The sequence below is a fragment of the Nanorana parkeri genome, unplaced genomic scaffold (assembly GCF_000935625.1).
Source record: "Nanorana parkeri isolate BGI_ZX_2015 unplaced genomic scaffold, ASM93562v1 scaffold988, whole genome shotgun sequence".
Lineage (NCBI taxonomy): Eukaryota > Metazoa > Chordata > Amphibia > Anura > Dicroglossidae > Nanorana > Nanorana parkeri.
In genome coordinates this window covers 478,200-497,569 of record NW_017307256.1, presented here as the reverse complement: position 1 = coordinate 497,569, position 19,370 = coordinate 478,200, and the positions used below count along the sequence as shown (strand labels likewise).

At 41.8% G+C, this 19,370-nt stretch overlaps 1 protein-coding gene across 1 annotated transcript in view; it reads right to left on the bottom strand.

Moving 5' to 3' along the window:
• Window positions 1-328: 328 nt before the first annotated feature.
• BRD3 (bromodomain containing 3) overlaps window positions 329-19,370 on the bottom strand; it is a 43,740-nt gene continuing 24,698 nt past the window's right edge. Inside the window, exons 6-12 of the mRNA XM_018566920.1 lie at window positions 18,952-19,323; window positions 16,922-17,050; window positions 15,994-16,185; window positions 8,768-9,031; window positions 7,137-7,425; window positions 3,400-3,525; window positions 329-573 (exon numbers count right to left, since the gene is read on the bottom strand). Of these exons, the coding sequence (XP_018422422.1) occupies window positions 455-573; window positions 3,400-3,525; window positions 7,137-7,425; window positions 8,768-9,031; window positions 15,994-16,185; window positions 16,922-17,050; window positions 18,952-19,323 (1,491 nt within the window). The 3' untranslated portion in view covers window positions 329-454. The remainder of the gene's footprint in view (window positions 574-3,399; window positions 3,526-7,136; window positions 7,426-8,767; window positions 9,032-15,993; window positions 16,186-16,921; window positions 17,051-18,951; window positions 19,324-19,370) is intronic.

The following is a 19,370-nucleotide window of genomic DNA, read 5'->3' as shown; positions in this document are numbered from 1 at the left end:
CCATGTGAGATGTTACATTGTAGTTAGTTTCCAAAGTTGATGGCGTATTAAATTCAGTGGTAGTCAGTCCGTTTCGTGTAAAGTTCTGTCATTTTCCGAGAAACACAATTCAGACCAAACAGGGAGAAGAGGCATTAAAACCAGTTTAAAATCTCTTTAATTATATAAAGTAAAATTTTCATAAAATCCAATTAAAGCAACAGGGCCCTTCGCTCGCTGGTTATTGCTGATGCCTGTTTGCCAAACTGGAGAATCTTCTATTTTTTCTTTTTTTTAAAAAATAAAATTAGTTTGTAGTTTTTATTTTCCTTCTTTTTGTCTTTTTGGGTTTTTTTTTTTTGTATTTTCTTGCTTTTTTTTTTAAAACAGCACACATAAGCCTTAAGCCTCAGACGGAGACACTGGGGAGAAGGACAAGATTGTGTGAGCAGTTTTGATATCCACGGTGAAAGTTTTACTCCGAGTCACTGCTGTCAGAGCTGGATCCGCTGGAGCTGCTGCTTCCGGTTTCTGAGGAGCTGCTACTGCTGCTGAGCCGGGATGGACCTCCGGCTGCTCCGGAACCAGACTTCTCTGCAAGGGGGGAAAAGAGAAAAAAAAAAAATGTACAGCAGTGTTGAATCAGATTAGAATTACTAATATACTAGGAAAAAGATCTGCAGTGGGATTATTATTTAAATCTACACCCTGGCTTGCTGGTCATACATGACCCCCTTACTGCACCTCTCTCATATGTAGCAAAAGGTCGTGCTAAGGCCTAAGGTGAACCTGTGACCAGGCTGTGAACAATAATTTACATATTTTTAACAATCAGTAAATGAGTCTTTAAAAAAAAGCCCTCACTGACCTCTGTAGCTGTAGACACTGTGGAGCAATTCATCCTCATATGTCAAAGCTATGAAGTCCTTCTCTCAGCAGCTCTGCATACCCTGCCCCCCACCAGACCACCTGCTCTGTGTTTACATTAGAGATTAGAAGTCTGCTAAGTCCTTATCGGGAAAGAAGGGGCAGGGTTACCTCAGCTGCTGGGAGAACAACTTGAAGGACCTTAAGGGCTTGTTCACACCACAACCAGTGCATTCCAGCACGTGTTCTGGTGCGATCACCCGCACCAGAACGCATGGTACAGCAATGCCCCCGGTGCAGTGTGATCACAAAAAATAGTGCATGCGCTCTTTTTTGTGATTGCACCGCACTGTGGTGTGAACAAGCCCTTAGAGCTATGTTTGGTCCATTCACAGCAGAAGCAATAACTGAATAACAATTTGAGGTCTACAGGTGATCCAGGTCAATACACTAACTGCTGGGTAACTGGGAATTTTTACAAAATAGTATTTGAAGAAGATTAAAATATACTGATCTTAATATACAAAATGTTTTGGGAACTCTTTTTAGGTCGAAAAAAATTAAGAGCTTTTTTGGGATCCAAATTTGGATCAAACCAGGGCAGCAGCATATGTAGACCAAAGGACTGCTCTCCCTTTAATGCTCAGGGCCAATCACAATAAGGAATGTATTCTACTATACCAGTGTAGCAGAGACGTTTTGCAGGTTGGGATGTGAGGCAGTGATGCATTAGAAAAAGGATGAAGCCTCTAGAACCTGCAAACTCTAATGAAAACTACATCACCTATACTACTTCTCCCAGGCATAGCAGTATTTGGAAAGACATAGTCCCTACTCATGCAATGGTGCCAATTATTAGGTTAAGAAACAAGTACAGAACAGCAAGCCACACAAGCCTGAAGTGGTCTGAATGCAGCATTGAGGAGGATCACTACTTCCTACAATAAGGTGAGTGCATCAAGCATCATATAGTGTGGATTTTACCAGTGGATACCAGTGAGCACTACTTTTATTCCAGGGACCAATGATCCTCACCAATGCTGCATTCTAATTCTTGTGGGGGGGGGGAAAAAAAAAAATAAATTAAGAAATGAAGAATGGCATGCTAAACACACCACTGGCTGCAATATATAAATAAAATAAATGTATAAAGGCCAATTATTGCTGTGCAGCAGTGAGGTCTGCATCTGACGGTCTAAACCAGGCCTGGACAAACTGCAGGAGCCAGATCATCAGTGTAAAGCCAACAGAACAGTAGGCACCCTTTTCTGGTGTTTTGGTGCCTTCAAGTTCCACTTCAGCTTTGCACCTTAAAAAAAACCAAACCATAATTGGATCATGTGCTGATATTTTATCGAGATGAGCTTAAAGCATATGTAACCCCAAGAATATAGAAGATCTATTTTGAGGTTTACCAGTCCTTAGCTGTTGTAACTCTGCAAGTTCTTTTTCAGGCTCCCCCCCCCCATTTAACCTTACCCGGTGATCCTAGCAGTAATACTTCCTGTCCTAGGGTGACCATATTCACTCACTGTATTGTATCTTTGGAGGAACAGCGTTGTAACCCTAAAACAGACTACAGAACACCTTCTCCCCTCCTAATCTCTATGATATAGGGAGAAAAATAACAGAGTGCAAAACAGGAAGGGAGCACCGGGGGTTATCAGCTAAACGGCTAACAGGATTTCTGGCAGGGTCAACTGGTATTTTCTGCACCTTTCAACAAATATAACAACGCTTTCAATTGTATATTTAACAGACCGAGGGAGCAAATAACAGAAGCTCATGGATAGGGTTTACATATACTTTAAGGTAAACCTTTCATGACAGAAATATGTAGGCCGTCACTGCTGCCTTCTGAAAATGCTAGTTGCCAGAAGTCAGGCTAATCCTCTGCTAACAAGACAATTAGTCACTGATGCAGTACAAGCTTGCAAATCAGGCAAGAAACATTTCTCAGAAGACAGTCACAAAATGCAACCTATGTATTTCTCCCAATACAGGTTTCTCCCATTTAAAAAAAAATAAAAAACCCAATAGCTTCCTTGCATGTAATACTTCTGCTGAAAGCTGCACTGTGCATGGTTCCAAGTCATCCTATGAGTCTCCACTGCCTACATGCCCAGTAAAAACAAGGAGAACCTGTGTTTACCCAGCAAAATGTCTCTCGGTGGGTGGGGCCATTAGGACAGCAGCATGAATATTCATGGCTAGCGAAAACAAAAAGTGACTGCGGAGAAAAAGGATGCTCAGCACATGTTTTACAGTGGCACATATTGTAAACGTGCACTTGGCTTGAAACCTGCCTGCTGGCTCCTAAATTCTACATATTAGTCCAGGTCGGGATTACACAGTGAAGCAGCCTGATCACAGCGGTGAGAAAATGAATGAAAACAGGAGGAGGAATCGTTAGATGACAAGCATTCCTGCTGTCTAATTATCTAGCAGGATGAATATGTCAACCACCTTCTTGCACTGGGTGACGGGCACTGAGCTTTGAGCAGAGTTCATTTCTGTGGCTTTGTTGGCCGGAGGGGCGATCTAGCACTGTACCTTTTTTCGCGGGTTTCTTGTTATTTAATTGGCCGCTCACATCCTGGAGTCTCTTCTCCAACTGCTTTTTCTTTTCCTGAGCCAACTCTTCCTTGGACTTTATCGCTTGCTTCTTCCCCGAGGCTGCTGGGAAAGCGAAGCAATCAGCCAGACGCCAACACAAGAGAGGTTTTCTGCACAACCTCCAGAGCAGTGTTTGCCAACTCTGCTCCCCAAGCCACGTAGCATGAAGTAGTACATGTTTTAAGGATATCCAATTTATAGACAGGTGGGTTTGCCAGAAACTTTATCACAGGCACCTGCGATAAGCAAAAGGAATATCCTGAAAACCTGACCTGTTGGGGGGGCTTGAGGATCAGAGTTGGAAAACACTGCTCTAAAGGGCTCTAGAGGGAACTTCTTGTGACTCCCAACAGGCCAAAGTTTAAGCATCATTGCTTGAGCACAGGCAGGTTGATCAAGATGGCCGAACCAAAGCCTGCCCCACAACCTCTGCTCATGCAATCATAAGCTTAAAAATGAGGGAATGTTACAGCATTTACGTTTCTACTGAGAACCAGCTAGAAAGTATTCAGCCTTGGGGGGGGGGGGAAAATTGCAAGACATTATTTGTTGGAGTGACTATTTAAAGCCACAGAGAAAGATACAGACTATACAGTGAATAGGCAAAAATAAAATATAGTTATACAGGTGTCAGTCATCCAGGCAGTGTCCCGTCAGCATCAGCAAGGCCTTACAAAAGTCATGTCGACTTTTCTACTGGAAATTTATTTTCTTCCTTTTTCCTATATATTTGAGAACACCTCAGAAGGGTTAATAATGCACTGCAGGAAAGTAATGAAAGGAAGGGCAAACAAAAGCATGGATATGGAATGCGGTGTGATGGATAAACTGCCATAAAATGCCACTTCAGCCCCGGCAAGGGAAAAAGCCAGCAAACCTCCACCGCTTTGCAGGAAGTGTTAATTTTCACAACTGCCAACATCACCTGTAGCAAAACCTTACCAGAAAGCAAGTCACTCAGCATACAGGGGCTATAAAAACATTACCAAATGCAAGTTTCCATATGATTTACAGAACTTGAGAAATCTCTGAATATTGCATTATTAACATCTCAACATTTCTGCAGATATCCGTTTGAGCCGTATGGTCTACACTGCAAAATTGTAATTACTTTGCAGCAGCAGACTGACATCTTCCTAACAAATTATTTATTCATTATACTGAAATGTATACTTTGAAACATGGGCCATTTGTATACCAGGAAGGTAATCTTGGCCAACTAACTGCCCAAACATGCCCAACACTTTAACCCTAAAGATGCCAAACTCGGTACCTAGAATTCCTAACAATAACAATCCCACTAATCAAACTAGCCAAGTGAAACCTCATTGGTTGATCAGGTTTGGACTTCTGCTCATCACAGGTTTCAGTGCTGCCTTTATTAAATAAATCCATGCGACTAAAATAAAAAATGGCTAATGATCACGTAGCACTTCTGCCCTTCATCCCATAAAGTGTATGTATAGGCAAAAATTTATTTATTTTAGTGTTGGATAGGGTAGGGAAGGTTTAAAACATTTTTAGGTTATTTTTTGCTTTCTGTGTCCTGATGGGTAGATTTCCATTTACTTTCTGTCTAGGCGATGAAACCGAAAGTGAGAGGAAATCGTCCCAAATAGAGGAGAATTCTCATCCTAGAAAGTTGTCACCAGAACATTTGCCTGCTGCTAGAAGATTTCCCCTCATCTCTTGCTTTCATTAAAACGGTAAAATTTAGGCTTTTACTTACATTCCATTTCAGTGACAGCCCTTTCCAGGACAGCTACATAATACATCTCCCTAGCAGGGACAAAGACAAAATCTTGGCAGAGGGTCTAACCTTTTCCCATACTTTTCAAAACAAAATTTTGCCTTTACATACACTGTTCCTCACAGTACATACTAAAAGGTTCAATCCATCCCAAAGGTATTTTAGATATAGGTTGAGCTGAATCAGCTCCTTGCTTCTTATTTGATTGGATTCTCCAATAGGGAGATTCCACCTGCCATAATTCCGAGTCTGCTCACCTGGAAGTTATGGGTGTTCTTTCTGAACCTCAATGGATTCCAGTTCCCCTGTTACGTTCTTCATTAGAAAAGAACTCCGGGCAGAAGAAATCTTAACTCGTGCAAAGGCGCTACCCCCACACTGCAAAGTTGAAATGCTCGTTTTCATCTAGGGTCTAAAATAACGAAAAATATAGATATACTCACTAGAACCACCGCTGCTAGACCGGCCCCTGCAGCCTCTCTCTCCCTCTGTTCTGGCGATGGAATGTCCCTCGGCATCCTTATTGGAAGTGAAGATTCTAGGGTTCTTAGAGCGCCGGAGGGAAGGGAGAGGGAGGCTGCATGGTCTAGCAGCCAGCCAGGTCCGAGGTTTGGGTAAGTACATCTTTGTTATTTGCAACCCCAAACAAAAACAAGCACTTAACCCTTGCAGTGCATGGGAAGCCCCACCACAAGGGTTAAGATTTCTTCTGCCCAGAGTTCTTATTTAAATAATAAAATAAATAAAAGCCCAGCACAGATGGTGGGAACCCCTCATAATAGGTACAGTAATGAAACTCAGATTTGCCCACACTTTGTACTTGGGGTGACAAGGTAGTGCATTGCAGACACACTACAGGATGCCCCCGATCTCTAATAGCTAACTGCAGTAAGCAGCTACAATAAAAATATCAATACAGTATCAAATATGCATTATTCATATACCAAAATTTATATTTTTAAAAACTCAAATTCTGTAAAGAAAATATATGGAAACCGTCACATTAGTTTGTCAATGTTGTCAGTAGATTCTTTATGCAATTACAAATAAGCAGCTAAATTTGCAACTGAAACACATTTAACCTGCCAAAAGTTGTATAAAGTATTGCTCATAAAATTGCCATCATCTTTCCCAGCTCTGCTGTGCTGTAAGACTAAATATCATAAGGAGGGTCACAACACGTAAAATACAATTTTGTAGTCCCCACCCCATGTTGATCCTCTTTGTGCTAATCACATCCTACACTACCTGTAAGTGCACCTGGTGCACATCTAAATAAATGTAGTACATGAAATACTTAAGGTGGCCATACATTGTACGATTTTCCATTCAAAATGATTAGTTTCTGGCACAAGCCCTCATTCGATTATACCTAGACTTCCCCACGTCAAATGTCGATTTCGGAAATCGTTCGTTAGTCATAGTATCCAACCAATTTTTGACGAACAAAGCAATTTCCTTTTGCGCATGCGATGTGTTCTTTTGACGAACGAGAACCCCACTGATTCTTTGATATTCGTTCGGTCAGAAAAACATTTCCAACCTGACACAAAATTTTTTAAACATCACAAAATCTAAAATCGGTGACATACCATCAATACTATTCGTGTATGATTTCCGAACGAAAATTGCAGTGTATGGGCACCTTAAGTTAGCAAATTGGTTATTTCTTTATCACTATTTGGAGCCATCCTTCAAATTCTAATAAATGTAATGGAAATCCTGTTTTTTAATCTATCTGAGATTACATACACCAACAATGAAGTGTGCTACATTCCAGGTATTGTGTCAGGGACCTGAAACAAGACATGTTACTGGTGTGTGACAATCTAGAGGCCTGGCATGAATAAGGCTATTGTAAGGTTCTTTGCATGCAAGACTAATCACTTCCCATATCTGCGCCTTGTATGCAGAGGTTACTCACAGAAAGGCTTCCGCTGTTTTTTTTGTAAACAAGATTTGACGTATCTCTCGAGCTCTCTCAGTGTGGTAGGTTTCAGAGTCTCAAAATCGATTTCTATCTCATCAGGGTTGGAGTCTCTTAGGGATGGTTCCCGGGACTGTATAATATGGACGACTCGGCCCAATTTTTCACCCGGGAGCCGGTTGATGTCTAAACTAAGTTGTCTCTTTTCGTCGTAGGTCATAGGGAGACCCCCCTCCTCCTCCTCGTCCGAGTCATAGTTGGCAGTTGGAGGCTGCTTCCCTCCTTTCTTCGGTTGCTTGCTGGGGAGACAAATTTTGAAGAACAAATTAAAACATGGACACATAAAAGTTGAAATAGTGTATAAATATGGGACGTCTCATGAATGACTAAACAACCAACATAGGCTGTCAAAAAAAAAAAAAAAGAACAAAAACAAAAAACACACACTCCTTTTGGAAACTCCCCAATGAATCAGCCATTACCAGCTCTCCCAGTAGTAAACTCCTGACCTCCCTCCACTAAAGATTTTCTATTGTGGTGAAAATTCCCCTCTTCCAGGCAGATGACTCCATATAATGTGAATTCTCCTGACCACAGAACATTCGATCGCCAAAACCAGCTGACCTCTACTGTATTTCTAGATGCTGATTTTAAGTTAAAACAGTCCTATTACTTCAAGTTTCTCATCCCTTTCTATAATTTGCCGTGTAACAAAACAAACGCTGCATGGTAGGCATGTAGTGTGAAGATCATCCATTCTGACGGGTCACTGCAGCAAGTGATAAATTATCATATGCAGATCACACTTGACTACCTCCAGGCTTATTAAATTAATAATGCTAAAAGCAATAGAGAAGATATGCACACACTGTGGTGTGTGTGTGTGTGTGTGTGTGTGTGTGTGTGTGTGTGTGTGTGTCTATATACATACCTGATTTTTATTCCATTCAATAAATGTTTTAAGGGGGGGGGGGGTTTTTTGCCTTCTTCTGGATCGTTTGCAGGTTTAGGGTTCTGAGGATGCAGATTTTTTTTTAATGTATTTATTTTTACCTTTTGGTTGAGCCCAACCCTCCAAAACCATCCCGCTTTTTTAGGTCTGAAATTAAATGTTTTGGTTACCCGCCAGAAATCGGTCTATTGCTCTCATCTATGTCAGATATCATCCTATAGACTATCATATTATTTTCACACACTAGTAACAGGAAAAATAGCGATTAAACCCATTGCAACAGCTTAAAGTTTTATTTTAGCCTTTAGTGCTACAAACTGGATGGGACTGGTTTTCCCTGGATAGTTTAACCACTAGGTGATGCCATGTTTAGATAAGATTTCAGCTTTTTTAGATTCCCTCAATTAGATGCTTTTGTATTTTTTTCTGTACACTATGTGATATAAAAAGGTGACAAGACATGTAGGAAGGCTGTGTTTTAAGCTGCAATGTGACAAGCTAGGATGTTACATCAAGGAGCTTGTAATACATTCAGAAAAATTATGATTTATTATGTTCTAACAGACAGAACACTGCTGATAAAAGGCAGTCCTTGGTATGACAAGTTGGCAAATTGAATGTAGCAAAGCATTCTGAATAAATGCTGTAGTCCTGACCTATTGGGAGCAGGCACCACTGTGGTGGATGCAGTGGTGGTCGTCGTGCTGTTTGCTTTCTTTGTGGGCGCTTTCTTAGGTGGGAGAGGCTTGGCCGGCTGGGCTGGCTTAATTTTTTTCTCTTCCTCCGTCTTCACCTTGTGCTTCTCTTTCTCTTTTTCCTTTTCCTTGTCTTTATCCTTTTTCTTCTTCTCCTTCTCCTTTTCTTTCTTTTCTTTCTTTTTCTTTGGTTTGTTGACCGGTGCCTGCGACAATGCAGCCAGTTGCTCGTGTACAGCTTTCAACTGGAAAGAGAGGAGGGTGATTGCTACACAGCATGATTCAAACACCCATAAATTACTAAAAAAAAAATCTTTTTTTATTGTTGAAACTTCAGAGGGAGATTATTAAAACTTGTATAAGCACGAAAGAAAAAAAAGAAAAAAAAAGAAAAAAAAAGAATTTTCTGTACTTGCCATAAAATTAATTTCTATAAGTACACAGGGGACACAAATTCAGTTAATCAAAGGCAATTGGTTTAGTGATTGCTGACTGCTTGTAAATAATTGAGGACAGAGCATGTTTACTGTGTCCCCAATTATGAATGAATGGGAAGTGCCCTACATCACTTTCAAGATTGTGGCTTTAGTAAAACATACCATCTCCACGGGTTATGAATGAACAGGAACACTCAGTATAGAGGATTCCTGTTCATTGATAACAGGGGCTGCAGAAAAAGAGATTGAGGACTCTGTGTGTCCTCAATCTCTTTCTCTATTTTAAAAATGGAAATATCAGGGGTCTGTTTAGACCCCTGATATTTCCCCAGAGACCCAGACAGTAAAAATTACAAATATTTATTAAACAAAATAAAAAAAAAATTAAAACGTTCAGAAAAAAAAACTTTAAAAAATAAAGGTTAGAATTTTTTTTCCGGTTTGGGCCTGAAATTTTTGTTACTTTCGGTTTACCTCTACAAACCGCATCCGGACAGTGAAGGTAAATTGGACACAGAGAAAGAAGAACAATGTCCTGGTTGAGGTGAAAGTCCAAAACCAACTTAGGAAGAAAATCTTATCCTTGTACAAGGCCAGGTAGGGTTCTTTACGGGACAAGGCGGCCAGCTCAGACACACATCTGGCAGGGGTGATGGCTACAGGAAAAATACCTTTAAAAAAGGTGGAAAGGGTAATATCCCTAATACTTTCAAAGGGCTGTCTCTGAAGAGCAGACCAAAACAAAACCGACATACCAGAGGGTCACACGAGGTTGTACGTGAGGAACCACATGGGAGATGCCCTATACAAAAGTTCTTGACCAAGAAATGGTAGGATATTGGTCTTTGGAATAAAATCACAAGGGCCAAGATTTGCCCCGTGATGGTACTCGGGGCCAAATGTTGATACCGATTGGATAGCATAAAAAAGGTCAGAATTCTTCCTAATGAGTATTTACAAGGGTGAAACAGATCCAGTGACCATGAACCAAGGTGGTAGAATGAGACCTTGAGATAGGAGATCTGGTCGATCTGAAAGAGCCCACGGAGTGTCGGCCAAAAGTTTGATCAGGCTTGACTACCACATCCATCTTGACCAGTTAAGTGATGCGAAAATCACCAGAATGCCCTCCATTTCCATCTTTTGGAGAAGACAAGGAGGGAGTTTCAGAGGAGGGAAGGTGTAGAGCAGGCTCCACTGATTCCATGGAGCCACTCGAGCATCCATTGCTTCTGCCAGAAGATTTCTGCACCTGGAGACAAACCTACTCCATTTGGTGTTGAACCTGGAAAGTCCACATATGGCATCCCCCACCTGTGACACAGGTCCTGAAACAGTTCCAGGTGTAGGAACTGTTCACTTAGGGCCAAGTGCTGCTGGCTGATGTAGTCTGTCTGCGAATTGTCCACACCTGTAATGTGAACTGCAGACAAGGCTAGAGCATGGAGTTCTGCCCAGGCCAGAATTTCTGTTACCTCTTGCCACAGCAAGACTTCTGGTTCTTCCCTGGAAGAAGGATGTACACCATTCCAGTGACGTGCGGTACCTCTTGCTCGGGGTGAGGCATCCCCCCCCCCGCCGAAGCCCCCCTGCCAGCCGAAGCGCCACCCTGCCGGACCAAGCCCCGTCCCCAAGCTAGTGTAAAAAACTACATATCTAGAAAAAAAAAAAAAAAGTAAAAATGTAATCAGGAGGGGGAAAAAAAAAAAAAAAAACCCACACATCTATCCAGCTAGGATACAAGCACAAAAACGGAGGCTTGCTGGGAGTGGAAGGGTTATACCTGGCTGGCCAATGGTCATATCCTTCTGTAGACGCCACTATAACGCAATTGTCTCAGATTAACTGATTTCCCTTCATTTATGATCATAAAAAAGCATTTCACAACAAGAGCACATGTATAACAAACAAGAATGTTTTCTTTGTAGAGTGGCTGACCTTACACCAACTTTTTTTTAACAACTCAACACAAATAGTAATAGTAACAGTATATTTCCATGTTTGCAAGCATATTTCTACTTTTGCAGCCAAATTGAAAATCACACCTAGTTTTTATTTTTTACATGTTCTCATTCACATAGCACAATTTAAAAATAAAACAAAAGTCATAATTTTATTCTATAATATCTCCTATTAAAATTATACTTTTGGTACAAAGCATGGCAAAGTTATTTGGAAATAAAAAAGGGTTTTATATGTGACTGAAAAAACAAAATGAGAGAAAGAGAAAAAAAAAATATATTAATGTTAAAAAAAACACAATAGAAAGGGAAGGAGTTAATGGTGTTTAAAAAGGAATTCATTTTATTATAAATAAAAATTGTAAGGCCTATGTGATGTCATATGCAGATCAAATGTCACACCTGTGACCTATATATGAATGTAGTAAATACATTGAATACATTAACTGTATTTACTCAATGACACTAGCAAATTATCTGCAAATGTCATTTTATACAGTAGCGGCTGTATTCTGATTCTTGATATCAAGAATAACTCCATATACACTGATCTGCCATAACGTTATGACCACCCACCAAATATTGCGCATGTCCCCCTTTGGCCACCAAAACAGCCCTGACCTGTCCAGGCATGGAATCCACTAGACTTCTAAAGGTATACTGTGGTATCTGGCACCATGCAGTCAATAGCAGACCCTTTAAGTTGCAGGGTGGGTCCTCCTTGGACCGGACTTGTTTTTGCAGCACATCACACATATGCTCAATTGGACTGAGATCTGGAGAATTTGGAGGCCATGTAAACACCTTGAACTCATTGTTGTGTTCCTCAAACCATTCTTGAACCAATTTTGCAGTGTGGCAGTGTGCAATATCCTGCTGAAAAAGGTCACTGCCATCACATCAGGGAATATCATTTCTATTAAGGGGTGTACTTGGTCAGCAACAAAGTTTAATGCCAGGACCCAAGGTATCCCGGCAGAAAATTGTTCAAAGCATCATAGTGCTTCCACCTGCTTGCCTTTTCCAATAGAACATCCTGGTGCCATCACTTCCCCAAGTAAGCGACACACATGCACCTGGCCATATACATGACCTAAACAAAAATGTGATTCCTCAGACCAGGCCATCATCTTCCATTGCTCCATGGTCCAGTTCTGATACTCACCTGCCCATTGTAGGCGTTTTGGCGGTGGACACAGGTCAGCATGGGCACCTTGACCGCTCTGCGGTGTACACTGCGATGTTGTGTGTGTGTTCGGACACCTTTCTATCAGAACCAGTATTAAACTTTTCACCAATTTGAGCTACAGTAGCCCTTCTATTAGAGTGAACTAAACGGGCCAGCCTGTTAGCCGGCTCTCCTCCCTTGAACCACTTTTGGTAGGTCCTGTTCTAGCCATCAAAACTTGGCCTTAGTCACTCAAATCCTTGCCCTTTTTTTCTGCTTCCAACACTTCAACTTTAGGGACCTAATATATCCCACCCACTTCCAGGTGTCATTGTAACCAGTTAATCAATGTTATTCACTTCAACTGTCAATGGTCATAATGTTATGGCCGATTGGTATTTGTGCCAGGTTATTTATATTGTATATTATATATATTATGTATTTTATAGGACCATGGAAATAAGGTAGGCATGGGGATATTTCTGAAGATATTTGAACATATTTCAATATTATTTATCATGCATTTAAGATAACAATACTAAGATTTTAACCTTTAAAAATAAAATTGTTTTATAGTTTCAATAATATTGGGTTCATTTGATTTACATGGCACCCTAAAAGTCCCAGTGGATTATATGCAGTTTTGATTTGCGTTCCTTTTGGACTACAGAATACCCCCTAATAGGTAGAGGTGCACCGAAATACAATTTTGAAAAATTGTCTAATTCCTAATCTTTATTGTTAAATATTTATTTTTCTTCTATTTTTTACAGGAATCCTGTTCATTCATAACTTGTGGAGATAGTATGCCTACTATCTCCACAATCATGAATGAACAAGAAGTAATATAGAGCACTTCCCATTCATTCATAATTGGGGACACAGTAAACATAATGAGGGGAATTTATCAAAGCTGGAGCAGACAAAATCTGGAGCAGCTGTGCATGGCAACCAATCAGCATTCACCTTTCATTTTCTAAGCTTAAAGTGACATTAAACCCTCAGATTTTTTTATCATTAACCAATACTGTAATCCATGGTTGTTTCCCTTCTCTTTGCTGCTCTTCCTTTTAAATCCTCATGTCTTCTCATGCTTGGGGAGAATTTCCCTTTGCAGCTCAGGGCCTCTTCCTGTAGTGCTGGCTCAGGTTACAAACCTATACAAACCTATACACAGACACCATATATCCATTCCTGAGACAAGGCAGTCTGCTGCAAAACAGAAGTTCTCTCCCAGCATGAGAACAGATACAGAATTAAAAGGAAGAGCAGCAAAGAGAAGGGAAACCACCATGGATTACAGTAAGGCGCACATTACAGTATTGTTTTATGTTAAAAAATCTGAGGGTTTAATGTCACTTTAACTAAACTGAAGAGAGAAGCGGATTGGTTGCCGTAGGCAACTGCTCCAGATTTTGTCTGCCCCAGTTTTGATAAATCCCCCCCACTGTGTTGTCAATTATTTACAGTCAGTGATCGCTGAGTGCTTGTACCTGCTCTCCATCCTTAATCGCTGTCACAGGAGGCTGAGCAAGCGGAACGGGGAGGAGAGCTTGGTCTCCTGTGACAGCTGACTGCTCTCCCGCACCGCTAGCTCGCCATCCTGTGATAGCTGACAGCTGTCTCTGCCCCCACTACTCTCTCCTGGTCTTTCACAGGAGGGTGAGCAAGGCCATGTGAAAGAGAGCTCAGTCTCCAGTAACAGCACTGACAGCTGTCCCCGCCCACATACCGCTCTCCTGATCTGTCACAGGAGGCGAGCTCGACCTCCTGTTACACGCCGCTTGCTCACATCGCTCTCCTCCCCTGCACCGCTCGGCCTCCTCCGACAGCTTCTCTCCTCCCCGCTGGACGCTGCACTGTATCAGAGGAGACACAGGGCAGTGCCCAGCAGGGAGGAGAGAAACCATGGATGCACCTCAATTTCGTCCAAAAGATGGTACTTTCTGCATTGTGCCAAAAGTGCCATTTTCAGCTGATGAAATTTCGGTGCACCCCTAATAGGAATGCACAGATACCAGTATCGGTGCCGATACCGAATATTTGGGCAAGTACTCGTACTCTGCCAAATGCTCCCATACCGGAACTTCCGGTCACAGGGAGATCTCTGTGGTTATGACCCACGTCCCGTTTTACTGATTGGCTAGGAAGCTGGCCTCATGTGTTGCTAAGAAGCCGGGTTTCCTAACCAATCAGGAAGGCGTGCGGCACGTAAAAACCTGTGTCCCAGCTTCCCGATTAGCTAGGAAGCCAGCATCACTTGTTGCTAGGCAGCCTGGCTTCCTGACCAATCAGGAAGCACCTCATGACTCGCCGCCCTGCTTCCTTTGAAGGAAGGATGTGTCATGATCCGGCGCCCGACTTCCTAATAATCAGGGCACAAGGCACCGGTACTCGGTATCAGCGAGTACCGAAAAAAAGATATTGGTACTCTTACTCGACACCGAAAAAACGGTATTGGTGCATCCCTACCCCCTAAGTTATGCAGATAAGAGAAGATGTATTCTGTAGTTCAGAAAGAGAACTGGGCAGGGCTGACAAAACTGCTTAGGATTTCAGTGCAGAAGAGGCACTGTGAGGGGAATTTATTAAAACTGGAGCAGACAAAATGTCGAGCAGCTGTGCAAGACAACCAATCAGCTTCTCTTTCTTTTTCAAATCTTAACTGAACTGAAGAGAGAAGCTGATTGGTTTTCATGCACAGCTGCTCCAGATTTTGTCTGTGCCGTTTTGATAAATTTCCCCATGTTGTTAGCCCACAAGAAGGCAGAGCAGAGTGCATTTCTAGCTGGATCAATAGCTATTTTATTTTATTAGGAGCCCATTCATACCAGATGCGTTGCAATCCATTGTGTTGCGATTTGTTTTTCAACGGATGCCAACAGAAGGGCACAGAAAAATGAATGGGTGTCAATGGGGCTAGTTCCCACTGCCCCGTTGCGTTAAGTTGTGCTGAAAAAAAAAAAAAAAGTAGAACATGAACTACTTTTTTTTTCAGCGTAACTTAAACGCAACAGATCCGGTGTGACACCCATTGACACCCATTCATTTTTCGGTGCCATTCTGTTGGCATCTGTTGAAAAACGTATCACACGGCAATGGATCAGAAGGAAGTCGGATGGTACAACTGCAAGTCAACGAACCCTCCGTTTGTTTGAGATTTCCTTCCAATTTCGATGCGAATGGGCCCCAAAGGAATAAAATATGGAAAACATGCAGGTGTTGCAAAGACGTACCGTTTTGTTTTTTTTATTTTGCCCTAACATACACTTACTGTTGGGCTAAAAACAAATAAACTGTTGCAAACATTTACAGACTGGTCCACTTGTGAAAGAATGCAAGACAAGTTGAAGATATTTCACTATATTGGATAATTTACTGCAACAATGACATATGACAATGCAGACTAAGGATTCATCATTATTTTTAAAATCAGAATCCATTTTCTTTCTGCCAGTTTACATAAAACTGATAGTTTAATTACATTCAGCAATTCTGGCTACATTTACTAAACTGGACTGCTTGGGTTGTTTCAGACTATTTCAGAATAGATTGAATGCGATGTTGAAAAGCAAACAGGGAAACAAAGTAGTTCACTCACAAACCTGAAAAGGAGTTTTCGCAGAGTATTTTGTCCTCACCTGCTCCTGGAGTTCAGCCAGCCGCGTGGCTCGCTCTTCCTCGGAGTCCGAGCTGTCGGTCTCAGAGGAGCTCTCCTCACTGGTGTGACTGCTCTCTACACTTTTACTGACCACTGGAGCAGGGGCTGGGGGTGGGGCGGGGGCCTCCACAGGCTCATCTGGCATCTTTGCAAATCTCATCTCAAAAACATCCTTTGGTAAAGAGAAGATCAGAAAGTATAAGCGCGAGAAATTGCAGCTGCAGAGCACAGATTGCTACTACAGACTACCACATTGCACAGACACTGCAAGTCGTATTTCTGTGCAGCCACCTTAAGTAGCCGATATCACTTGCTACCTGAACAGAGGTTCATAGTGAGTAAAGTGCCCCAAAGGGATGGGGCTTCCTCTAACTGTAAAGGACCAGAAAATATTAAGGTGGTTATTAAAACCTGGTTTGGTTGGAATTGGCACAAAGATTTCTGTCCGTAAAAAATACAGAGGCTCACTCACTATGCCAGCTCAGGTCACCCTGTCATCGAAGGAATCGGTCTATCCAGATTTCGAGCTACTAACCTTTTATGACGTTTCCATTAAAAGGAGCCAAAAAAGATCCGTATAAAATAGCAATTTAAAGTATGGAAAAGAAACATTACATGCGAAGTACATATTTCTGAAGCCCTGTTTATCTGGCACCATCAGCCTTGTTTAACGTGACACGAAGCAGTGTTCAGAAGTTTCATGCTAGGGGATAACATTATGGAAATTGTATATCTTTTCAGAAGCAACCTAGAGTCTCATTCTGTGCATGAAGAAAGGTTCAGTCCAGCTAGTTAAGAAGAAAAGCATGTCAGTAACTGCTAAGGATAAACTTACTATCTAAAAAAGGCTGAAAAATGCAGTAGTGGTGGTGAGCAGCAGTGCAACAGTGTATTTAAGTGCTAATCACCTGCAATTTCCTGGCCATGGCGACCACTTCATGGTCAGGCGGGTTATACTTGTAACAGTTTGAAAACATTAACCGTATATCAGCAGCAAAGGCCTGAGCGTCGGGATAATCCCGGGCATCCATTTTTTTCTGCAATGAGAAAGTTTACATTGTGAGATTACAGGAAAAATACAATTTGTCTTGTTTTTAATTTGGGGTCTTTGTTAAAAGGAAAACCAACATACTTCTCCACACAGAATTCGGACCACATGGTGCAAGCTCACTTGGCAGCGGTCTGACATGCTAAGTGAGAGAGAGAACTCTGCAATGTAGCAAGAGGCGTGTGTGTGTTTGTTTTAATGCAAATATGAACTGAGAGATATATGGAGAATGTCTGTCATGTCAAGCCAAATGGTTTCAATACTTTCAAAGGTTTAGGCAAGAAATGGATACACAATGGGAAAGGCCCTTTTTTTTTTGTAGTAAAACTACTTTTCCATGGGATATTGCTTAGCAAAGCGTTTGACAAATAATATACCGTATATACTCGAGTATAAGCCGTCCCGAATATAAGCCGAGGTACCTAATTTTAGCAAAAAAAACTGGGAAAAAGTATTGACCCGAATATAAGCCGAGGGTGGGAAATGAGGAAGCTACTGGTAGATAGATACCAATAAAATACATTAATATTTATTTAAATAAATTAGGACCCGGAGACTGCCAGATGACCCCGCTCGGAGCGCCGCACACCGAGCAGCAGTGACGCGACGCTCGGCGAGGTAAGTAAGAAGACGCGCTGGCGCTGACTCGAGTATAAGCCGAGGGGGGCACTTTTCACCCAAAAAAATGGACTGAAAATCTCGGCTTATACTCGAGTATATACGGTATAAAATCGAATATAGTGCTAAAGTAGGGGTTAAGCTTTAGGTTTCAGATGAGGAGTGGACGGTTAGACTAAGGTGTTCAGGGAGTGGGGAGGACACTAGGCATAACGTTTTGATCAAAAACTAGTATACCGGGTTTCTGCTGTTGTGGAAACAAGCCAGCAGATACTAGGAAGGCTTAGAAGACGAGAGGGTTTGCACAGCATCAATGAAGCAGGTCTCCAGGGTTAGGAGAGACTGTAGGAAGGATAATGAGCTAACTTGGACTACAGTGGCGACAGTTCAGTCTCTGGGGATTTTGTCTGACAGTCCAGGTCATAAATAACTCTTCTGGGTGGTTTTTGTTGTTGTTACCTTTACCTTTTCTGTGCTACACACAGAAAGTGACCTGCAACAATGTCTACATACATGAACACCAGCCAGCAACTCTTTCTTTTATAAACCACTCAACAGTAAAGCGAGATCTGAATGCTTGCTGTGGGGGATCGCTCCATGCACAATCACTGCCCTACTGAATAAGGCCAAGTATAGCAGACTTGTTCTAGAAATGCAGCTTTCAGTTACACATGAAGAAAAACAAGAGAAGAAATAGAAAACTGGACTTATGAACAACACAACCCAAATGCTAGCTTCCAGGGATCTTTTCATTGACAAAATAAAATGTAATGATCCGCAGAAGTCCAAGGCTCTTTCCTGATACGTTAGTGGTTTTGAACAAATTCCTTTGCAGTTTGCATAGCGTATTAGTCCAACACCAGAAACAATTAAAAGTGCAGATGGCAGACTGACCGTTTCATTCAATGCTACATTGTTTTATTTCCAATTGACATCTGTTGGAACGATTCCAAAATTGTCATGTGTGGAGCCAACATTATGCTGGCCACACATAGCATTGTTCAGGTAATTTAAATCAAAAAGAAGAACCCCATCAAGCAATACGCTAAACAGCAATTGGATTTTCCTCCACACTTGTTTGGGATTTCTTCAAATCGACTGCCAAGCCCTTGACTGAAAATTTTAATAGGAAAACTGAATCTAAACTGAGCTCAAAACAATCAGATTTCCAGTGTATGGCTAGCTTTATGGTACGTTTTAATTCACCCATTTACAACAAGATAAACATGGAACCTGGCTAAAAATCTCCAGCATGAGTTATTATACATGTACCTTAACAGTACTGAGATCCATGGGATGTTTGATGATATCATGATAGTCATGCAGCTCTAAGGCCTCAGCATCCACCGGTTTATAGAAAGGCCAGGCATAGGCGGCATGTTTCTTGGAGAGCATCTCCTTAAGGATACTGTCACAGTATTTGAGGTGCTCCGTCAGTTTGCCTTTCTTCCCACCATGCTGTGCGACCTCTCCATCCTCTAAGTCTTTCTTTGGTGGCTTAATTGGGCGCCCTGTGCTCTCCCGCCTGTTGGATACTTTTGCCTGCTTGGGATCGGACATCGGAACAGGGGACTCACTTCGGCTGGCGGTTATGGCGGAGGTGGTGGGAGTGGTGGTGTCTGCTTTTCTCTTCACTCCTTTTTTCTGGAAGAAAAAGAAAAAAGGTTGAGCTTTTTTCAGGTATGTTGTAC